Source organism: Lactuca saligna, chromosome 4, assembly GCF_052625555.1.
Source record: "Lactuca saligna cultivar CGN05327 chromosome 4, ASM5262555v1, whole genome shotgun sequence".
In the NCBI taxonomy this organism is placed as follows: domain Eukaryota; kingdom Viridiplantae; phylum Streptophyta; class Magnoliopsida; order Asterales; family Asteraceae; genus Lactuca; species Lactuca saligna.
Genome location: NC_136420.1, coordinates 266,809,077 through 266,826,465, shown reverse-complemented (window position 1 = coordinate 266,826,465; position 17,389 = coordinate 266,809,077). Strand labels below are relative to the sequence as shown.

The following is a 17,389-nucleotide window of genomic DNA, read 5'->3' as shown; positions in this document are numbered from 1 at the left end:
GAAACAAATTTGGAAAAAATAAACCCAACTATGGTTCACATAACAAGTGGTATAATAAAACAAAAAATAGAAGTTTACACGCCCAATTGGATAAGATTAAGCAAATATAATAGTATTATTGGTTTTCATTCTCTAACATTATCCTTTAAAACTGTTTGGTTTAATACACAAAAAGTAATAATGGTATTTTCGATAATTGGCATATAATTTTGTAATGTCTTTTCTTATATGGCAAATGTGGTGAATTTGATTGTAATTTAGTACCCTAAAAAGACTACACATAGCAACAATACAAATGATCCCTACATCCAACTATCATATTTTATCTACCGGGCGTCATTATATTCGTTTACTCCAAACAAATAAAAAAAAAAAAAAAAACAATTGAAAACATATATAGATTGTGGGTATGTGAATAATAAGAGAAAAAAAAAAAAAAAAACATTCTAGAGTCGACTACACTAATTGTTAAAATCATATCACGAATCACGCCTACATTCTATTATATAAATAAATTACAAATACACAAGGAAATCAAAAATTAAAATACAATTTTAATAAAATAATTGAGAAAGAAAGCCAAGCCAAGATCAAAACTACCACGTGTACAAATTAAATCCTCTCTCAGTTTGTCAAGCAAATTTTATCTAGTCCGAGTTCTGTACTCACGAGTCTAAGTAAAGCTTGAACCAGATCTCTAACTCGAGAATTCCTGAACAATAAATTAATTCCAATATCAAGAAACAAACTTATATTTCTAACTTTAGTATTTTTGTCCATGTAAGGAAATGCAAAGTTGGACTAAAGTTGTAACTTCCACTATACCACAGGGATCGTTTCTGTAATTTACCTGGACTTAACGAGGTCGCATAAGGGGGAAAATAAGACGAATAAATGTGCACGTTGACCGGGATTCTCCTCTGAGAGACCGCCTTTCAAAAGTGGATGCAATGGAAGAACTGAAGCTGTTTTTGGATGCAAGACAACACGCGCCATCTCTTGGAGAACAAAAGCAATCTCACTGATTCTTGCTGCTGGAAACGCCTTTTCACCTTTTCATAATATAATAATAATCCAAACAAAAAACTTATCATAACTTATAATACAATTACAAAGCTTTGCTTGTGTTTGTTACATGGGATAAGAAGCATTTAAAGATGTTACGCACCTAATTCCTTTTCGTTAGTCAAGAACTTCTTGAGTATGTATTCACATCTTGTCACAAGTATCATGACAGAAATTTTGCTTATTTCACTTCGAGTTGGGTTCCAGTTGTTAGCTTCATTGTTGTAACTGAGAAACACAAAACAGAAGCATCCAGTAAAACAATAATTTAGATGATTTGAAAGTAAAGTAGGGGGAAACATGAGCTAAGCATTAATAGCAATAATCATAGGTTTAGTGTTTTTATCATTGACTATTTCCTCAACTATGTAGGTAAAAGTGTTATTTGGAAAGAAAGAGCAAGACTGATGTTATTAGGCATTTAGTAAAAAATATATATTCCAATAACTCAAAATCAATAAAAAAAAAACTATTTGAGAAGAGATGAAAGGTTGGAAGTCATAAATATTAAATACCTGCTCAAGGAAAACAACTTATGTAAGCAAGTGAGAGAGAATCTGCTACAGTGAGGAGGCACAAGTTCAACTGTCTCAACAGGCAAAGAACATGTACGAGAAGCACATCGGTCAAGGGTAATTATCAACCGTTCCAAGATCTGTCAAGAAAGGAATTCGAACGTAATTTTATGTCAAATCACCAAAATACCCTTTATAGTATTTTCTTTCTATTACAACATTGTACTTACAAGAATCTACCGACATATAAAGCAATTTTCAAAGTATAGGGACCATTTCTGTAATTTTGTGAAACAGAGGGACCATTACTGTATTTTTCTATTAGGCAGGGACCATTTTGTGATTTTGTGAAACACATGGTCCATTTCTGTAGTTTTGTGAAACACAGGGTCTATTCCTGTAACTTTGAGAATTGCAGGGGCTATTTTCAGCAATTTTGTGAAATACAGGGACCATTTTATAAAATATTCTAGCATTTCTATAATTTTGTGAAACACAGATCATTTCTGTAGTTTTGTGAAACACAGGGTCCATTTCTGTAACTTTGTGAACTGCAGGGGCTATTTTCTGAGGCTTTGTGAAACGCAGGGACCATGATATGAAATATTCTGTAATTTTGTGAAAGATAGGGGCCATTTTGTTAAATATATAAGTAGAATGGTGAAAGGAAGTTACATCAGGAGAAGCATCGATGTCTGACATGAGAATTTTGTCTCCCAAAACATCTAAAAGTTCCATTTCAAGGGATTCATCATCCTCCTTTGATATTGCAGCAAGTGAGCTGGAAGGAAGAGCACGTCCACAATAGCCTACAAGGAATATCTCATACACATCAGCAACTTCTTTCCAAAGCCGAATTCTTGCAGGCTTGTTATTGTTACTGTTGATGCTGCTTATGTCTTGTGATAATTTGCTGATGTCATCAACGAGTAACTGGTTGAAGCTTTTGACAGCTAGTCCCCAAAGTCCACCATCAGGATTTTCTCTTCTTGTTATCATGCACCTGTAATGATGTAGTAATAATAATAAGGATTAAATGTAACTAAGAGATAGCAATTGATATGTTTTTACTTTACCTTCCAAGAGCTTGAATAATGTAAGGAAATGTAACAGCCTTTTCAGCTACTGGAGCCTTTAAGAACAAATCTACCAACACAGGAACAAGCTTTTCAGCAAATAAATCACTTGAGATGGTGATTGCAGGGGCTTTTTTTGAATCAAAGCTTGAAGATGAAGATACTTGAATTTTTTCGCTAAAAGTGGTTCCATTAGTCACATCACTCATCTTCCTACCATCTGTGGGAGATAATACATGAAACTTTTAGCTTCAAACAAACAAAAAAATAAAAATAAAAAATCTTAGTGAATACCAAAAATGGAGCCCCTTGATTCAACACGATTTGCAGCATCTCCTTCTGAAGAATCAGAATTTGGAAGATATTGCAAGAGCTTTTGGAAGAAGACTGCCCACAATGATGGAAGGTGTTCAGGTGGACTTAATTGTGGGATGATGTCCAATACTACACGTTGTACAGGTGGTATGTGTCCCTGTAAAATATATGTTTTTAATAGTAAGCAAAATATATGTTTTTTATCGTCATTATTTTGTAGATATTTCTATAGGCTAAGAATCTGTAGTGTAGCTTTAGGCTGCTATTAAGAATCTCCTATAATATCACAGTAATGGCTTCCACATGTATGATAATATTCTTCTAATAGTGTATGTTCTTTACCTTACTCATGAAGGATTCTAGAAAAATGATAGTGCAAAAATGCTTTGTTATTTCTTCCATTTAACCCAAGTAATTATTACTATTGAGCCTTTAGCCTTAATTGAGTATTTTTTTTGTTCGTTATTTTCATTGGTTCCTATTACAACATTTCACGTTTAATAATATACCAATTATAGCAATGTCATCTAAATACAAAGCAATTTTCAGTAAATTGCAAATAGAGAGAAATGAAAGTAGGATATGCTGTAAGAGACGAATATATGATAGTAAATTGCTAGCATCCAACTTATGCAAAGATTAGCACACTCACAAATTCAGCTTCAAAGTTGTTCTGAGTGATCTTTGCTTCTTTGATAGCAGAATTGATGATGGAAAGCAACTGCCCATACATGCTGCTGTCAAACATCCCTTGTGCATGTGCATACACTTCTCCTGTTAAAAAGAGAAGAAATTCAGAATTTTTTTGGTGAATGTGATGGTTTATTGAAAACTGTTATATGAGCAGCAGGGGGTTGATAAAACATGAAGCACATGTTTATGGTCAAAATGCAAGAAATAGCAACATATTTTTATTGATTTGTTTATTATATCATCATACTTCCATTTCTTCCTATTACAGCATTCTACTTTGAAAAATATATCCAATTATAAATACAAAGGATTTTTCAATGCTATAATTAGGCAGATTTTTCAAAGCACAATGCCTTAGTAGGAAAATATATTTAAGTACAATGTTATAATAGAAAGAAATGGAAGTGGGATGCTATAATACACAAACAAATGAAAGTATGTTGCTATTTCTTGCAATTAGCTGACAAAGGTCATGGAAACTATTACCTAGCCCGTGTATTATCTCCTGCTTCACCTTGTTTGCTGCCATGTCACCACATGCAGTTGGATTGCGGAGAACAATATCATAAACATCAAGAACAGATTTGAGATATTGCATTGGCAGATTTCCCTAGTCCAAAGGATTACATTATAAGTAGATGGATGAACGTTTAACTAAATTAATTTTGAACCATTATAGCAAAATAGTTTCCAACACTTAAAACGAGATTGCAAGAAAAGAATTTCACATAACAATACCAACAAGGCTACATGTGTGTTTAGTTCATGGATTCCGACGGAATTTGAATACGAGATTCCATTCCATGGCCTCTTTGCCAAATGGGTGGAATTCAATTCCGCCGGAATCCTTGGAATTCCATGTTTGATGGATTTCACCATATTCCTAGGAAGGAATTCAATTTCATTCATCTTTTTTTATCATATGACCAAAATTATATTATATTAAAACAAATAGAAATAGAAACTTCAATCGTCTACATTTACAATAAAGAAAAAAAAAAATACTTAAATATAAATCAAACTTTGAAAGTTAATTAAAGAAAATAGCATGCATACCTTGGGGGAATGAGAGAGGACTGTTGACTGCAAACACCCTACTGCAGCAAGGGCAACCTCTTTACTGCCATTTGCAATGCTGTTCTTCACAGAACAGAGCAAAGACTCCCATCCTACACAACAAATATTCAACTTCACCATTGTTCTTTTTTAAAGCACACATGTTTTTGATGAAATTATAATCTTTTAAATGAAGACATACCTGACCAAAAATTGGTTAAACTTATTAATAGTGGAAAGAAAGTACGCAGGATACGAGCAATTCCACCAAATACAAGCACAAGTGTTTCATCCCATTGTTTTTGAGCAGTGTTACGACTGGATGTTTTTAAAAAAATATATTAAAATTAGAGTTATTGTAAAACTGAAAAGAAGAGTGAAATTAGTGTAGAAATATGAATGAAACAAAGTCTATGTTGACATGCCTATGATGTATGAGCATATGAACTGCTTTTCCACCACGGACACCGAGTTCTTTCCCCTGCCATTCGTCTTTGGAAGATGTTGCAGCCTGTAAATATATATATATATTTTTGTTTTTTCTTATTAGGGCATTATACTTTGTAAAATCTATTAAATTATAGAAGTAAAAATTATTTCATATTTGAATGACATTGCTATAATTGGGTTGAATTTTCAAAGTATGATGTGGTAATAGGAAGGAATGTAAGTATGATTATATAATAAACAAAAAAACGGAAGTATGTTGTCGTTTCTTGCATGTAACTGTAAACACTATGATGTATATCTTGCATACACTAAATCTTACCATGTGAGAAGCACGATCCAAAGTGGTGAAAACATAATTCCATAAACAATCTTCCCACATGCTTTTTGAAAGCTTTTGCCCATGGCTCCCAAGGGTTTGGAAAAGTGTTCTCACAGCTGAGTTCCTAACCTAAACATGAATAACAAAAGTAATAGCCAAAGTTACATGTAAATAATAGCTTCCATATGTAGACATAGCATATATATGAATCATAAGCATTTTATATACAAATGTATACATGAGAAAAGGTATTGCTTGCTTTAATATTCTACAATCTACACTACCAAAGAAAATATTTTATCATATATGAAGGATATCACAGATACCTAAAGCAATAACCCAAAAGCCTTAACATATCTCCACCATAACAATAACCTTTCCTCAACTTATTTATGGTCCCCACCAATTTTAAATTATTCTTTTTTATATAAATCAATCTATTTGAAATTAAACAGTGCATATAATTTTCTTATTACATTAAATAAATTTAAAAGATAAAACTTATTTAATATATAATTTTATTATCATAGAGAAAAAAAAAATTAAAATAAATATAACTATTAGTATAAATTTAAATTGATTTTTAACTTTTTATATTGTTCATATAGATATTTTTATTTTGCATTATTTTAAATAAAGTATTTATATTTCAAAATGATATTAAAACTTATAAAGTAATTAACAAATTGAAAAAAAAAAAATGAAAAGGGTTTGAAAAAACTCATTGGCAACAAGTTGCAGAGAGATAAGTGAGCTGAAAAAGCTCTTGCAATGGTTACCAACTTTTTCAACACAAAAAGCAAAGTAATAAACCCCAATTTCTATTCAATGATATCATTTAATTAATTTCAGGCTGGAGTATATTCTATAAGTTTCAAGAAGACAAATATGGTTGTCTAAAATCTAAATAAATAGATATTACCTCTGGCCTGTCATCAGCTCCCAGTTTTTGGAGTAACGAAAAAACAGAAAACAGCAATTTTTCATGTTCAGCTACAGTTACTGAAGGATCATGTTGGTTAACTTTTTTAACAATATTCAGACTCTGTTCTATCTTGTCACCATTCTTGTTCTCTAACATTTCTGCAAAATAAACAATCTAAAGATATAACTTATTTGTAAACTGAAGATAACAAAATGATATACCAAATCAGAGCCAAACCTCTTTCCCTATCCTCTGTAGGGACCTCTAAAAGACCTTTTGCTATAAAATCAGTTGAAGTCCACAGCAGGCCAATTGCTGTTAAACTGATGTTCAATTCAGTCTTCTGAGCACTATATGCACCAGTAACATCTAAACATCTGCATAACTCCAAGAACAAGCTCAGTAAAGAACCAAAATAATTATTTATCAAAACTCATAAATATTTTGTTGAAAAAAAAAACTCACACGTGGAGAAATTCTGGAGGTACAGTTGAAAGCCCATCATTCATGATGACTCGTAGGCTCTACAAGAAAAGAGAGAAAGATGGGTAAAGTAATCAATGATAAAACAGTTTTCAAAGCATGGGATAAATGTAAAATTAAACAAATCCATGAATATGCTACAACTGTAGTTTTTTTTGACTTTTCACCAGAACTGCTACTGCTTTCAGTCATTTTATGCAATGGTTTAACTAGGTATGTAGCCCCCAAACTAATAACATGAATTAAAAAAAAAAAATGAAAATAGTCTGCTGCATACAATATGGTATCTTATCTTTTTTCTACTTCTAGCATCATTTTTGTGATTTGTTATAATATGAATCTACAAGAGGTATGCTCAGTTCTGGTGATTAACTAATCAACTGGTCTATCTGGTTGGATGGAATGGAATAAAAATGTAATAGATTGGACAAGCTAATGGAATGAGTGATTACATTCGGTTATCTTTTTAGGATGACCTATTGGAATGGAATGGCTATTTAACTATATTGTTTGATATGCATTAATAATTTAATATACACATGAACTGAATTAAATGGTTAAGCAAATACAAATACAAGTTCCTTTTTACTAACCTGGAATCCGAGTGTGACAAGATCCTTTTCAGATGATCCAGCAACTGATCTAAAGAAGAAAGGAATGAGAGGTTTAACCAACATCACAGCATACAAACACCAAACAAAGATGTGACCAATTGTTACCTTAGCATTTCAAGAATATTTGGCCAGCTATAACACAGCTTATCACCATGCCTCTGCAAAAAAAAAGTTTCCACCAAAAGAAAGAACATGAACTATGAAACAAAATAAAGTACATACTCCATTCATCCCACAAAATTGGAGGATTATAAAATCTTGAGTAAATTACAAAAAGTCAAAAATGGTAAATGTGGGACAGTAAAATGACAGATTTACCCCCATTTCATCCCTTTGTTTTTTGTCTTTTATACACACCATTTTAACAATTCCAATGGAGTTATATTTTATGATTATGATAACAATAATATTACAAATAAAAAAGAGGGTAAATAGGTTATTTTATGATGTTAACACATGAACAGTTAGAATTAACGGCCCAGGGACCAAAACCGCATCAAATAGAAACCATGTAACAAAATCTGTAATTGGGCTATGTGAAAAAAGTCAATTGATATCGGGCATCTTTAAATTGGAACCAAAAGAATTTATATGGGAAAGAGGATATACCAAATACACACACACACTTGAACATTTAAAAAAATGAAACACGTTACCTCTAAAACATGCAGAAGGATTTTTAAGGATCCAGCCTGAACATCACTGCTCTGACACGAACCATAGAGGACATGAAGTGGAGATATCACAGAGATTTCAAGTGCCTTCATTTCTGTTTTGCTCTAGTAACAAAAAAAAATGTTTTTTTAATAAACTGAAGTGTAATTCTTGTATAGAAAGACATAAAATTGGAACATTTTCACATACACCAACGTGTCTTGACAATGCATGCTCCTCAAACTGATCTGAACCTAAAACTGCAGAAATTGATTGGTCCAAAGCATTAAGCGCCATAGCTCGCAAGTGGTGATTAGGGCTATTAGCAAGCTGCAAAAAACACCTTATCATGTTAATTACAGGTTTGTAATGATGATGTCAGCATGTTTCAGAATGCATAAAATGTGATGTAATCATGTAAAATGTAATAACCTCAACAAAATGTCCAACAACTTCTTCCCACAGTGGCTGAATCCCTGCATGAAAATAGGTAAGCCACAAACTAAAGCAAATAACAAGCATTAAAATAACTTACTGTGAATATTATTGACTAGAATGGATATCATTCTCTCAACTGCAAAACTAATGCTTCCTGTTTTCTGACTTGATGTTTGTGAAATACCACTTAATGTTCCAGCCATTGATTGATGTGACAGCTGGCGGAGTGCAGAAAGAAGTGATTTAACTGCAGATATATGCATCAATCCAGAGCTTTCAAACAACTTCACACAACAAAAAAAGAAAAAACAAGAGGTTAGTAAATTGATAAAATATTTGGTTATATTTATTGTTCAAGGGAAATATAAAGGTCACCTGAGAATTTAAAGATGAGAGAATACTGAATTCACTATACTGGCCAGATGTTTCTCTAGGAAGCTTTGAGACAGCTGCAGATGCATCCTGAATAAAGAACCAATATTTTTTAAAATGATAATGGGTCAAACAGTTGATTTAGAAAGAAAAAAGTAATTAACATTTACTCATTATGAGCTGTAACCCAAACCCGCCAGTTTTACACCTCTGAAAGACTTATTATTTTTGCCACATCATCTTTCCAGTAATATTTATTTTACAAAAAACAATTAACACAAACCTTCTCTAGTAGATTAACCTTTTTCAAAATCGTTTTTTAAAAGTTAACTAACTTATCCTCCTCTGTCTTATATATTTTATAAAGTCCACTCATCTAAGTAACTTCTGGTTTTTTAAGCACGTGTCACTTAAATTTAACTAATTTATCATAATCTACTATCACCAACCTTCTCCGATATCTTAATTTTTATTTTGTATATTTAATATATAGATAGATTAACTAGTCAAAAAATAATAAAGAAAAAAATGACCATTGTATTACCTGGGTTGTTGCATGTGGAGAATGAATTACTCGATCAAGTGCTGCTAGAGTCTCCAAAACCTACATTGTAGAAGATAAACTGCTGTTATATTTATATTTATATTATTTTAATTTAAATTATTATTATTATATACACACAAAAGTAAATGGTCATATACCAACACCCACGAAGGTCCTAGAACATTGTATAACCGATGAGTTATGTTGAAGAGAGTCCTGAGGGCCTAACTTACATGAAACACAAAAGAAAGCAAGTTACTGATTGGATGATCAAAATAGGCAAAAATAAAAAAGGGAATTTAACAACAATGGCATTCACATAAACCATATATACCTGAACGTTCTTAAGTGTAAGAATAACAACATCCCTTTGATCTACCACTACTTCTATCCGCTTTGACCCCACAGATTGTAAACTTCGGCTAAAAATAAACAATATAATTAATGTAGATTTTACAAATGAACACATGGTAATCTTTGAGCTTATTCCTTTATAGATAAGAATTGGAATGCAAAATGAATAATGCATCAAGAAAAAGGGATGGAAGAATAAAGCTCATATAAAACAACCATAGAGAGAGGAGTAGTGAGTACTGAGTACCTTCTCCTTTCAGATTCATTTGATGAACTTATGGTGAATTTGCAAAGTGATGCAAGAAATGAATTTAAAGGTTCCACAGCTCGAAGAACACCACATGCCTGCAAAAAAAGCGGAAATACCCAATGTACCCTTTAAAAAAGATAGTGATTAATAATGCAAAGTAAAGAAAAAGCAGGACCATATGTGGAATTACATGTGAAAAATCAACCACACTGGATTTATTTCTAACTAAGAATAAAGATACAAATTTATTCATCTATGTATATATACATGTAAAAGGCACATGGCACAGTTCAAAACAATTGTTTGACTATTGGTTAAATATCTAAAATACCCCTTAACATGGACAAAATAGAGAAAAATCGTAGAACAAAGTCAACTCATCGACATCAAGTAATAAATAATAATTAGCATGATCCTAAATTTGAATTTAAAACTTAACAAAAAAGAAAATAGACACAGTTTTTAGGGCAACTCAAAATAAACAAGTATTTCATTTTTTAGTAAGGGATATTTGTAACTTATCCAGACTATAGTGAACTGGTCAGAGTTCTCTTTTTCTTTTACATTTGCTATTTTTGTCTTCATCTAAGGGTATTTTAGTCACATTACAAAGTTCCAAAAAGAACACAGTGTGTACTATAAATAGATGGACAAATATATGTGTCCCTATATATCATTGACCTTTTATACAGCATATTGTTCTTTAAGAATTAGAATTTAGCAGCTACCTGTGTGAACGCTTGATAACCCTTCAATATCTCTAACACTATAGCCTCACCCTGTGTTCTGTTTGTTAAAAAAAACTTCAGTGAGAAACAATAATTTGTTTTTACAATAAAAAAAGAGAAACAATAATTTGTTTTTACAATAATTTAAAAAAAAAAAAAACAGTACTTGGATAAAATCAAGGATAGTGCATCAAGGACAGTCAACCACACTGAATCAACCATGGTTGTACATAGAACTGCAGTTTTTCCAATAAGCTTTGCAGGTGGATCTGACTCACATCTTGGGGATTCAAGCTGAGTAAAAAAAAAAAAGCATGTCATGTTACATAAGAATTAAAGCATAGAAATAAATAAAATAAGAAAATGCAAAGTTACCTCACCAACATCCACTGCCTCATCTGTCAAGGTAGCCACTGTGAAAACAACTCCAAGTAGGCCCTCAATGGCTAAAGTTACTGCATGGGCTTCACTTGCAACCAAAACAGCAGCATTGGATGCATCATTATCTAAACTCCATTCAACTCCTGAAAGAGAGGAAGAAAGGAATTGAATTCCATTTTGGAAGGAATGAAATCTGTCATCGGAATTGGAATTTGAAGGAATTCTAATATGAAGGGATCATAAATGCATAGCAGTTGAAAATAAGCATAAAGATATTTCCTGTTTATTGATCATCATTACCTTTAGCTTTACTAGTAAACATTCCCGCAACAGCTGCCAAGCTCTCTTCACTTGTCTCCTGAAACTGGGAAATGGAATTGGAGTGATATTATATTTAGAGCAAATTACATTATTGGTCCCTGGAGATGGAATATTTTTGTAAATTTGGTCCCAAAATGTTTTTTCTTGCAATTGTTCCTTAGTATGGCTAATATTTGTAACTTTGCTCCCCAAAATATAGTCATTTTATTTGGAAAAGAAACCAAAAATGTTAAATAAGAACAAAAATAGCAAGAGAAAACTTTTTGGGACCAAAACTGAAAGATAAACTATACTTGGCGACCAAAAATGTAATTTTAACCAACATGAGAAGACTTGGAGAGAAAAGTATGAAATATTCTATGATTGAATGACCAAACCACCCTCCCTGACATAAACCAACTCATTTTATATGATAAGGGTACCATTGTAAAATTGACAAGTTTCTTTCCTTTCCTTCCAACACGAGGAAAAAAAAACATTGTCAACAAAATAATAATTTAAGAACTCACAAATCTAATCTGTAAAAGGAAGAAGAATCCACTAAGTGATTAAGAAGAAAGGGAACACTCCATTAACACCAAGATCAAAGATTTCTAAAAGATGAAAATTTCTGGAAAATAAAGGGTATTCTATATAACTTCATATATCTTTCGAAAACTGACTATTACAAAAGTACAAAACCCCTAGACTCTACAGGTTTAGTGGACAACCTGTCAACCTCTAGACTTATATACCTTTTATATATGCAAAATTACCTTTTACTCAAGCAAAGTATTTAACCTAACTAAACAAGTCAAAAAAGCACAAGCAATAGAGAATTTGCATTGAAAGAGTAGTGTTCGAAGAAAAGAGGATATTATCACAACTTGAATTTCTATCAACTAGATGAAATATTTAGACAAACTATAAGTTATTGGATATATATATATATATATATATATATATATATATATATATATATATTAAAAAAAACATGTAGTACCTGCACACTTGAAACCACTCGAGCAAGAGCTTTTATCATACCCTCAACTACATTTGTGTTCTTTGGGTTCCTGCAAAAAAATGGCACTTTGTTATCTACTTTATCAGTCAACTATGTGGAAGTATTTTGTAGACTACTTGATGAAGCATGTAGACGAACAAAGGAAGATCTAATTTTTTTGTGTGAATTAATCTAAATAAGCAGAAAACATATGAAATAAAGATTCATTAATATGTATTGTTACAATATGTAGTCAGGGTTCTTGAACGCTTTTAGGACAGATATTGTAGTACATGACTATTACCAAGTTCAAGATCATGTAACAACTAAACATCATTTATTTCTTATATGTTTTATATAAGGAAACATGATGATGCTAGAAGAGGTCAGATTTAATGTCTAGTGTCCACTTAGTCATCACATTATTCAAAAGACATTAATCAATTGCCCACCCTGTAAAATAGAAATTCATTATGAACAAATGCATGATTGCCACAGCTTGAAAAACTATCCGTTTGTGTGTGAAAAGGGATGCATAATGAATAGGTTATCTTAATTAACTTCAACTAGCAACATAAGTATGTTAACTAGCTTACATGTCAAAATTCTGAAATAGAATTCTCAGAGTATGTGCTTCTACACAGAAACCCTGCAAAATGTACAGCAACTGATAGTTGGATGAAAGGTTTTGGGAGGTAATATTTATATATAAAAGACTAAAAACTGCAATAGTTAGCTGTATTCAACCCTTCCAGATTTACCCTCAAGATTTCAAGTACAAGAATACGATGCCACAATGGCAAATCAAGTGATGTAGCCCTCACTAACATGCTGAGAAACACCTGTACATTCAAAATTAAAACTGCCAAATCAAAATTAAAAAGAAAACAGAAGTGTCATTGCAAAAGGCTAGTTCTTCCATTAAGATTGTACAGAATTAGTGGTTAGCTTTTCATTTTTTAAACATTCACAATTGCTAAATAAACATAAATAAATAAACATACCTCAGATTCAGTGATGAGGGATGAACTATAATGCCTAATTATATGAGCTACAGATCGCAAGACAAGGCGACGAAAATAAGGCTCTCCAGTTTCTCCTTCAATCTATTATGAAATACAAAGTTAAGTAAAGTAAGCAATATGATTTAAATTAGAGCATGTTGACTTGTTGACTTGTTGACTAGTTGACTAGACCATTTACCTCTGAATTAGTACGGAGTGATGTCATTAGAAGTGAGCATATTTGGTGACGTAAGACCTGTACATTTTTAAGGCTTGTAGCAATTTAGAACTCTTTTTGCTTCATGAGAGAGAAACTCTATAAAGAAAGTGGATTACTAAATATTAATCACCTGCTCATAAGGAAGCAGAGCTCTAAACACAGCCACATAATTAGATAAAATAAACCTGAATATTAAAAGAGAAAAACACAAATATATTAGGTCAGTTGGAATGTTGGATTTTCAATAAAGATGAATAATAGAACAGTGTAATAGTTAAAACTAAAAGAGCCTTATTTTGCATGTCTAATTTACTATAGGGAAAATTACAGATAACCCATTATATTTTGATACCAAAGATTGAAAGAAGAATCCTTACTCAAGTATATCAAGTGCAAAAGTCCGCTGAATGGAACCAACATGTAACCAAATGGCCTGAAACAAGGAGACACACACCTTTTATCTTACACATCTTCAATAAAATAAACTAAAAATTTAGAAATTTTTACAACTTTTGGAAAATAATAGAAACAGAAATTATCACATACAGATCCACCTGCAGCAAGAGCTGTCAGGTCCTCGAGCAATCGTAGCCCAAGTTTTCCAGCTTTGGTTGATGTGTCTCTCATCTTTGCCTTTTCTAAATACATCAAGCCTTCCATTGACCTGGTCAACGGAATTTAGACATGTGTGAAATACAGATGAGTTATTACTTATTAGTATTACACAAATAAAAAAGAAAAGAAAATCATTATGTTGAAAACATGGTGTACATAATACCTTGAGTTGTTTATACTATGATTAATGTCAGAAGAAACTGAAGAACTTCGTGACATGTATCCTCCATGAACAAACTTGCTAGCTGGAAGTGACTCAGTAGACACAACATGATCAAAAATTAATGCCACTGCTTGTCTGAAAGTAGCTGCTGCAGTACTGGGAATGATTTGTGTTAAACAAAAAAAAGTGAAACATAAATTAGTTAACACAGAACTGAATATAGCTCAAACAAAAACATGGAAATATAGAAGTATCATCAACATATATGAGAAAAATAAACAGAGAACATTAAACACCTGATTTAGAAAAGGGGGTAATCACAAAATGACCAAAATGGTAGGGTCCATTTAACAAATTTTGTGAAATGACACCATCATTTCCCAAAAAATGATGTCATTTGGGAAAAAAACGATAAGGTTTTTGTGGAATATTTGGAATTTCCAAAGTAAATTAAATTTTACTCCTTTTATTTTGTGCGATATTTGGCATCTCAAAAATCAATAACAAACAAATATTATGGTAGTTTGTTTGCATTTTATTTTAAGCTACGGGTAGTATTTGACTATTTTTTGTTCATCCTTCAATATAAATGCAATGAGTATTTGTCATATTACGAAATTACTTGATAAAAAAAGGAGCAACAAAGAGGGGTAAGTTAATGTGTATTGATGATGAAAGACAGTAGAGTATGTTACTGACATTTTCCATAAAAAGATTGGGCTCAACCCAGGTAAATATGTAGTATAATTCGGTTGCATCTTACTTTCGTACACTATCAGAAGATTTGTTGTTCTCAAGAAGATGGAGACAAATACCAAGAGCTTGGGCAGTATGCTCCTGCAATCCACAAAACAATCAACTCAAAAAGGATATGTATAGACATAGAAAGAAAGAGAGGAAAACTAATACACAAATACAGATAGTTTGAAAAGAAAAAAAGCAAGAAAAAGAAAGAAAAACAATCAGTAAAGAAAGAGTTTAAAAGCATCTTTGCAATTCTCACCTCACTATCAGGTTGTAAACGGGATTGAAAAATTATGAGTACTGTTTGAAGGGTCTTCAGTTGAACACCTTCATCTGCCATCTCACCATGCTGGAAAACAGCAAAAATTATGTATGTATGTATGTATGTATGCATACACAAACCAAACCATTTTGCTTATTATAGAACACTGGTGCATGGATAAATCCATTATGGTATGAAACAATTAACAGTAAAGAAGAAAGATACAATGGCACTTACATCTATTAAGGTGGCAAGAATCTCATTCAAAGCTGATGGGGCTACAGCATCATGTGCTATGAGCTTTTGTAAGCAGGATAAACCAATGACACTCAGTTTAACTGTCTTAACTTCACATGCCATCAAAAATATCCTCAAAATATCATCATGTTGTGCAATTTCACTAGAACTTGACAATGAGCGGAGCTGCAAGTTAAGAAAATAGACATGAATCTCAAGGTCAATCATCAAATATCCAAACAACATAGCACTAGCTCAAATTGGATCACTTATCCAAGAGAAGGAAATCATCTTATTAAGTTTCTTTTGTATGTGACACGATAAAGTAAAGTGTAGTAAATGTAAAATTGATTGTAAGGCATGGCATCTTGTTTGCACTAACAGCAGGATTTAGGTGGTAGACTTTTTAGCATTGCTCAAGTAGTATTGAATTAAACTAGTTTAACTATTGATTATAGTTTAATGTAAAGCTGTAGAACCCTAGGCTGCACAAGAACCTTCAAATTAAGTTTTTACATGTTGATCAACATAGACAGAATTATGTACAGCAGCTGCTGCTAAATGTTCAGGTTCATGAAGCAACAATTCCTTTCAATAGCAATATCGAATGAGAATGTACACTAGCTCATAGAAAGGTCAAATGTTCAAATGTAAGAATACTAGAAAACAAAAATTAAATCAATCGAACAGAAATGTCACAGCCTAGGGAAAGAACAGAAGAGGAATTAGAGTAAAATTAACCTTCAAGATTGCGTGCTCTGCTCCGTCTTTGATGGCGGGGTACCTACGGCGTGCTTCGGCGGAGAGGGCCCGTAGATCTGACTCCAAAACCGCCATGAAAGCCATCCCCCTTCCTCTGTTTCTCCCTCCCTCTCTCTTTCTCTATTCGCACATATGTCTGTGTGGCTAATTCGATCGATCGAAATCTTGAGCTCAGATTTTTCGCTTGCAGATCTTCTTCTTAGTATCAGAGTGGCGAAGCAAAAAAAAAAAAAAGATCAGTTTTGTTTAGTTGCTTTTCACGTGTGACGTGAAGAAGCGCGCGATCAGCGAGTTGAAGCTTGAAGTTAACCGAGCCAAGTTTGATCGAGATGGGGTTTTGGTCATTTTCTTTGTATTGTTAACCGCGACAATGGCAAAAAAAATAACACTCTATGGGATGTTTTTTTAACCAACTGAAAATGTTTTCTATCAATCGCTGATCTTATATTTTTAAGAGTAAATTACATGAATATTAATTACCTATCCTTTACACCCCGTTCCCGAGTTGTAGCAGAGAAAATAAGAGAAGAGAAAAGAAAGTAAGGAGAGAAAAGAAGAGAAGAGAAAGGAAAAGAAATTTGTGTTTTGTGTTCTCGAGTTGGAGAGAAATGGAAGGAAAGTTAAACATTTTGTTCTTTCTCTCCAAATCCTTCCAAATCGGAAGGAAAGTTAGGAGGGAAAGTGATCCCTTCATTTCCTTCCACTTCCCTCTTTTAATGAAACTCGGAAACACCAATTTCTCTTACTTTCCTCCCACTTCCACCCATTTCCTTTCTTTTCTCTCTTTAAATTGAACTCGGGAACGGGGTGTTAAGATACCTTGTTGCTGAACATAACTGACAGCTCA

The 17,389-nt window shown here is 32.5% G+C and overlaps 1 protein-coding gene across 1 annotated transcript; it reads right to left on the bottom strand.

The window, feature by feature from the left end:
• Positions 1-401: 401 nt before the first annotated feature.
• LOC145043584 (ARM repeat superfamily protein) lies at positions 402-16,854 on the bottom strand. The gene is made up of 44 exons (XM_078992284.1): positions 16,522-16,854; positions 15,781-15,966; positions 15,541-15,630; positions 15,301-15,374; positions 14,538-14,693; positions 14,306-14,423; positions 14,137-14,192; positions 13,890-13,944; positions 13,739-13,795; positions 13,540-13,641; positions 13,297-13,377; positions 13,132-13,184; positions 12,536-12,605; positions 11,533-11,596; positions 11,227-11,375; positions 11,018-11,145; positions 10,852-10,909; positions 10,121-10,218; positions 9,854-9,941; positions 9,678-9,743; positions 9,520-9,579; positions 8,979-9,065; positions 8,701-8,887; positions 8,598-8,641; positions 8,376-8,495; positions 8,168-8,290; positions 7,617-7,669; positions 7,491-7,539; positions 6,880-6,938; positions 6,652-6,791; positions 6,412-6,572; positions 5,490-5,618; positions 5,146-5,231; positions 4,923-5,038; positions 4,721-4,833; positions 4,151-4,274; positions 3,624-3,745; positions 2,951-3,128; positions 2,657-2,876; positions 2,256-2,583; positions 1,581-1,720; positions 1,169-1,293; positions 851-1,052; positions 402-712 (listed from the first exon to the last, which is right to left on the bottom strand). Exons 1-44 carry the CDS (start codon positions 16,624-16,626, stop codon positions 625-627), a joined length of 4,908 nt encoding a protein of 1,635 aa, XP_078848410.1. The 5' UTR covers positions 16,627-16,854; the 3' UTR covers positions 402-624.
• Positions 16,855-17,389: the final 535 nt, after the last annotated feature.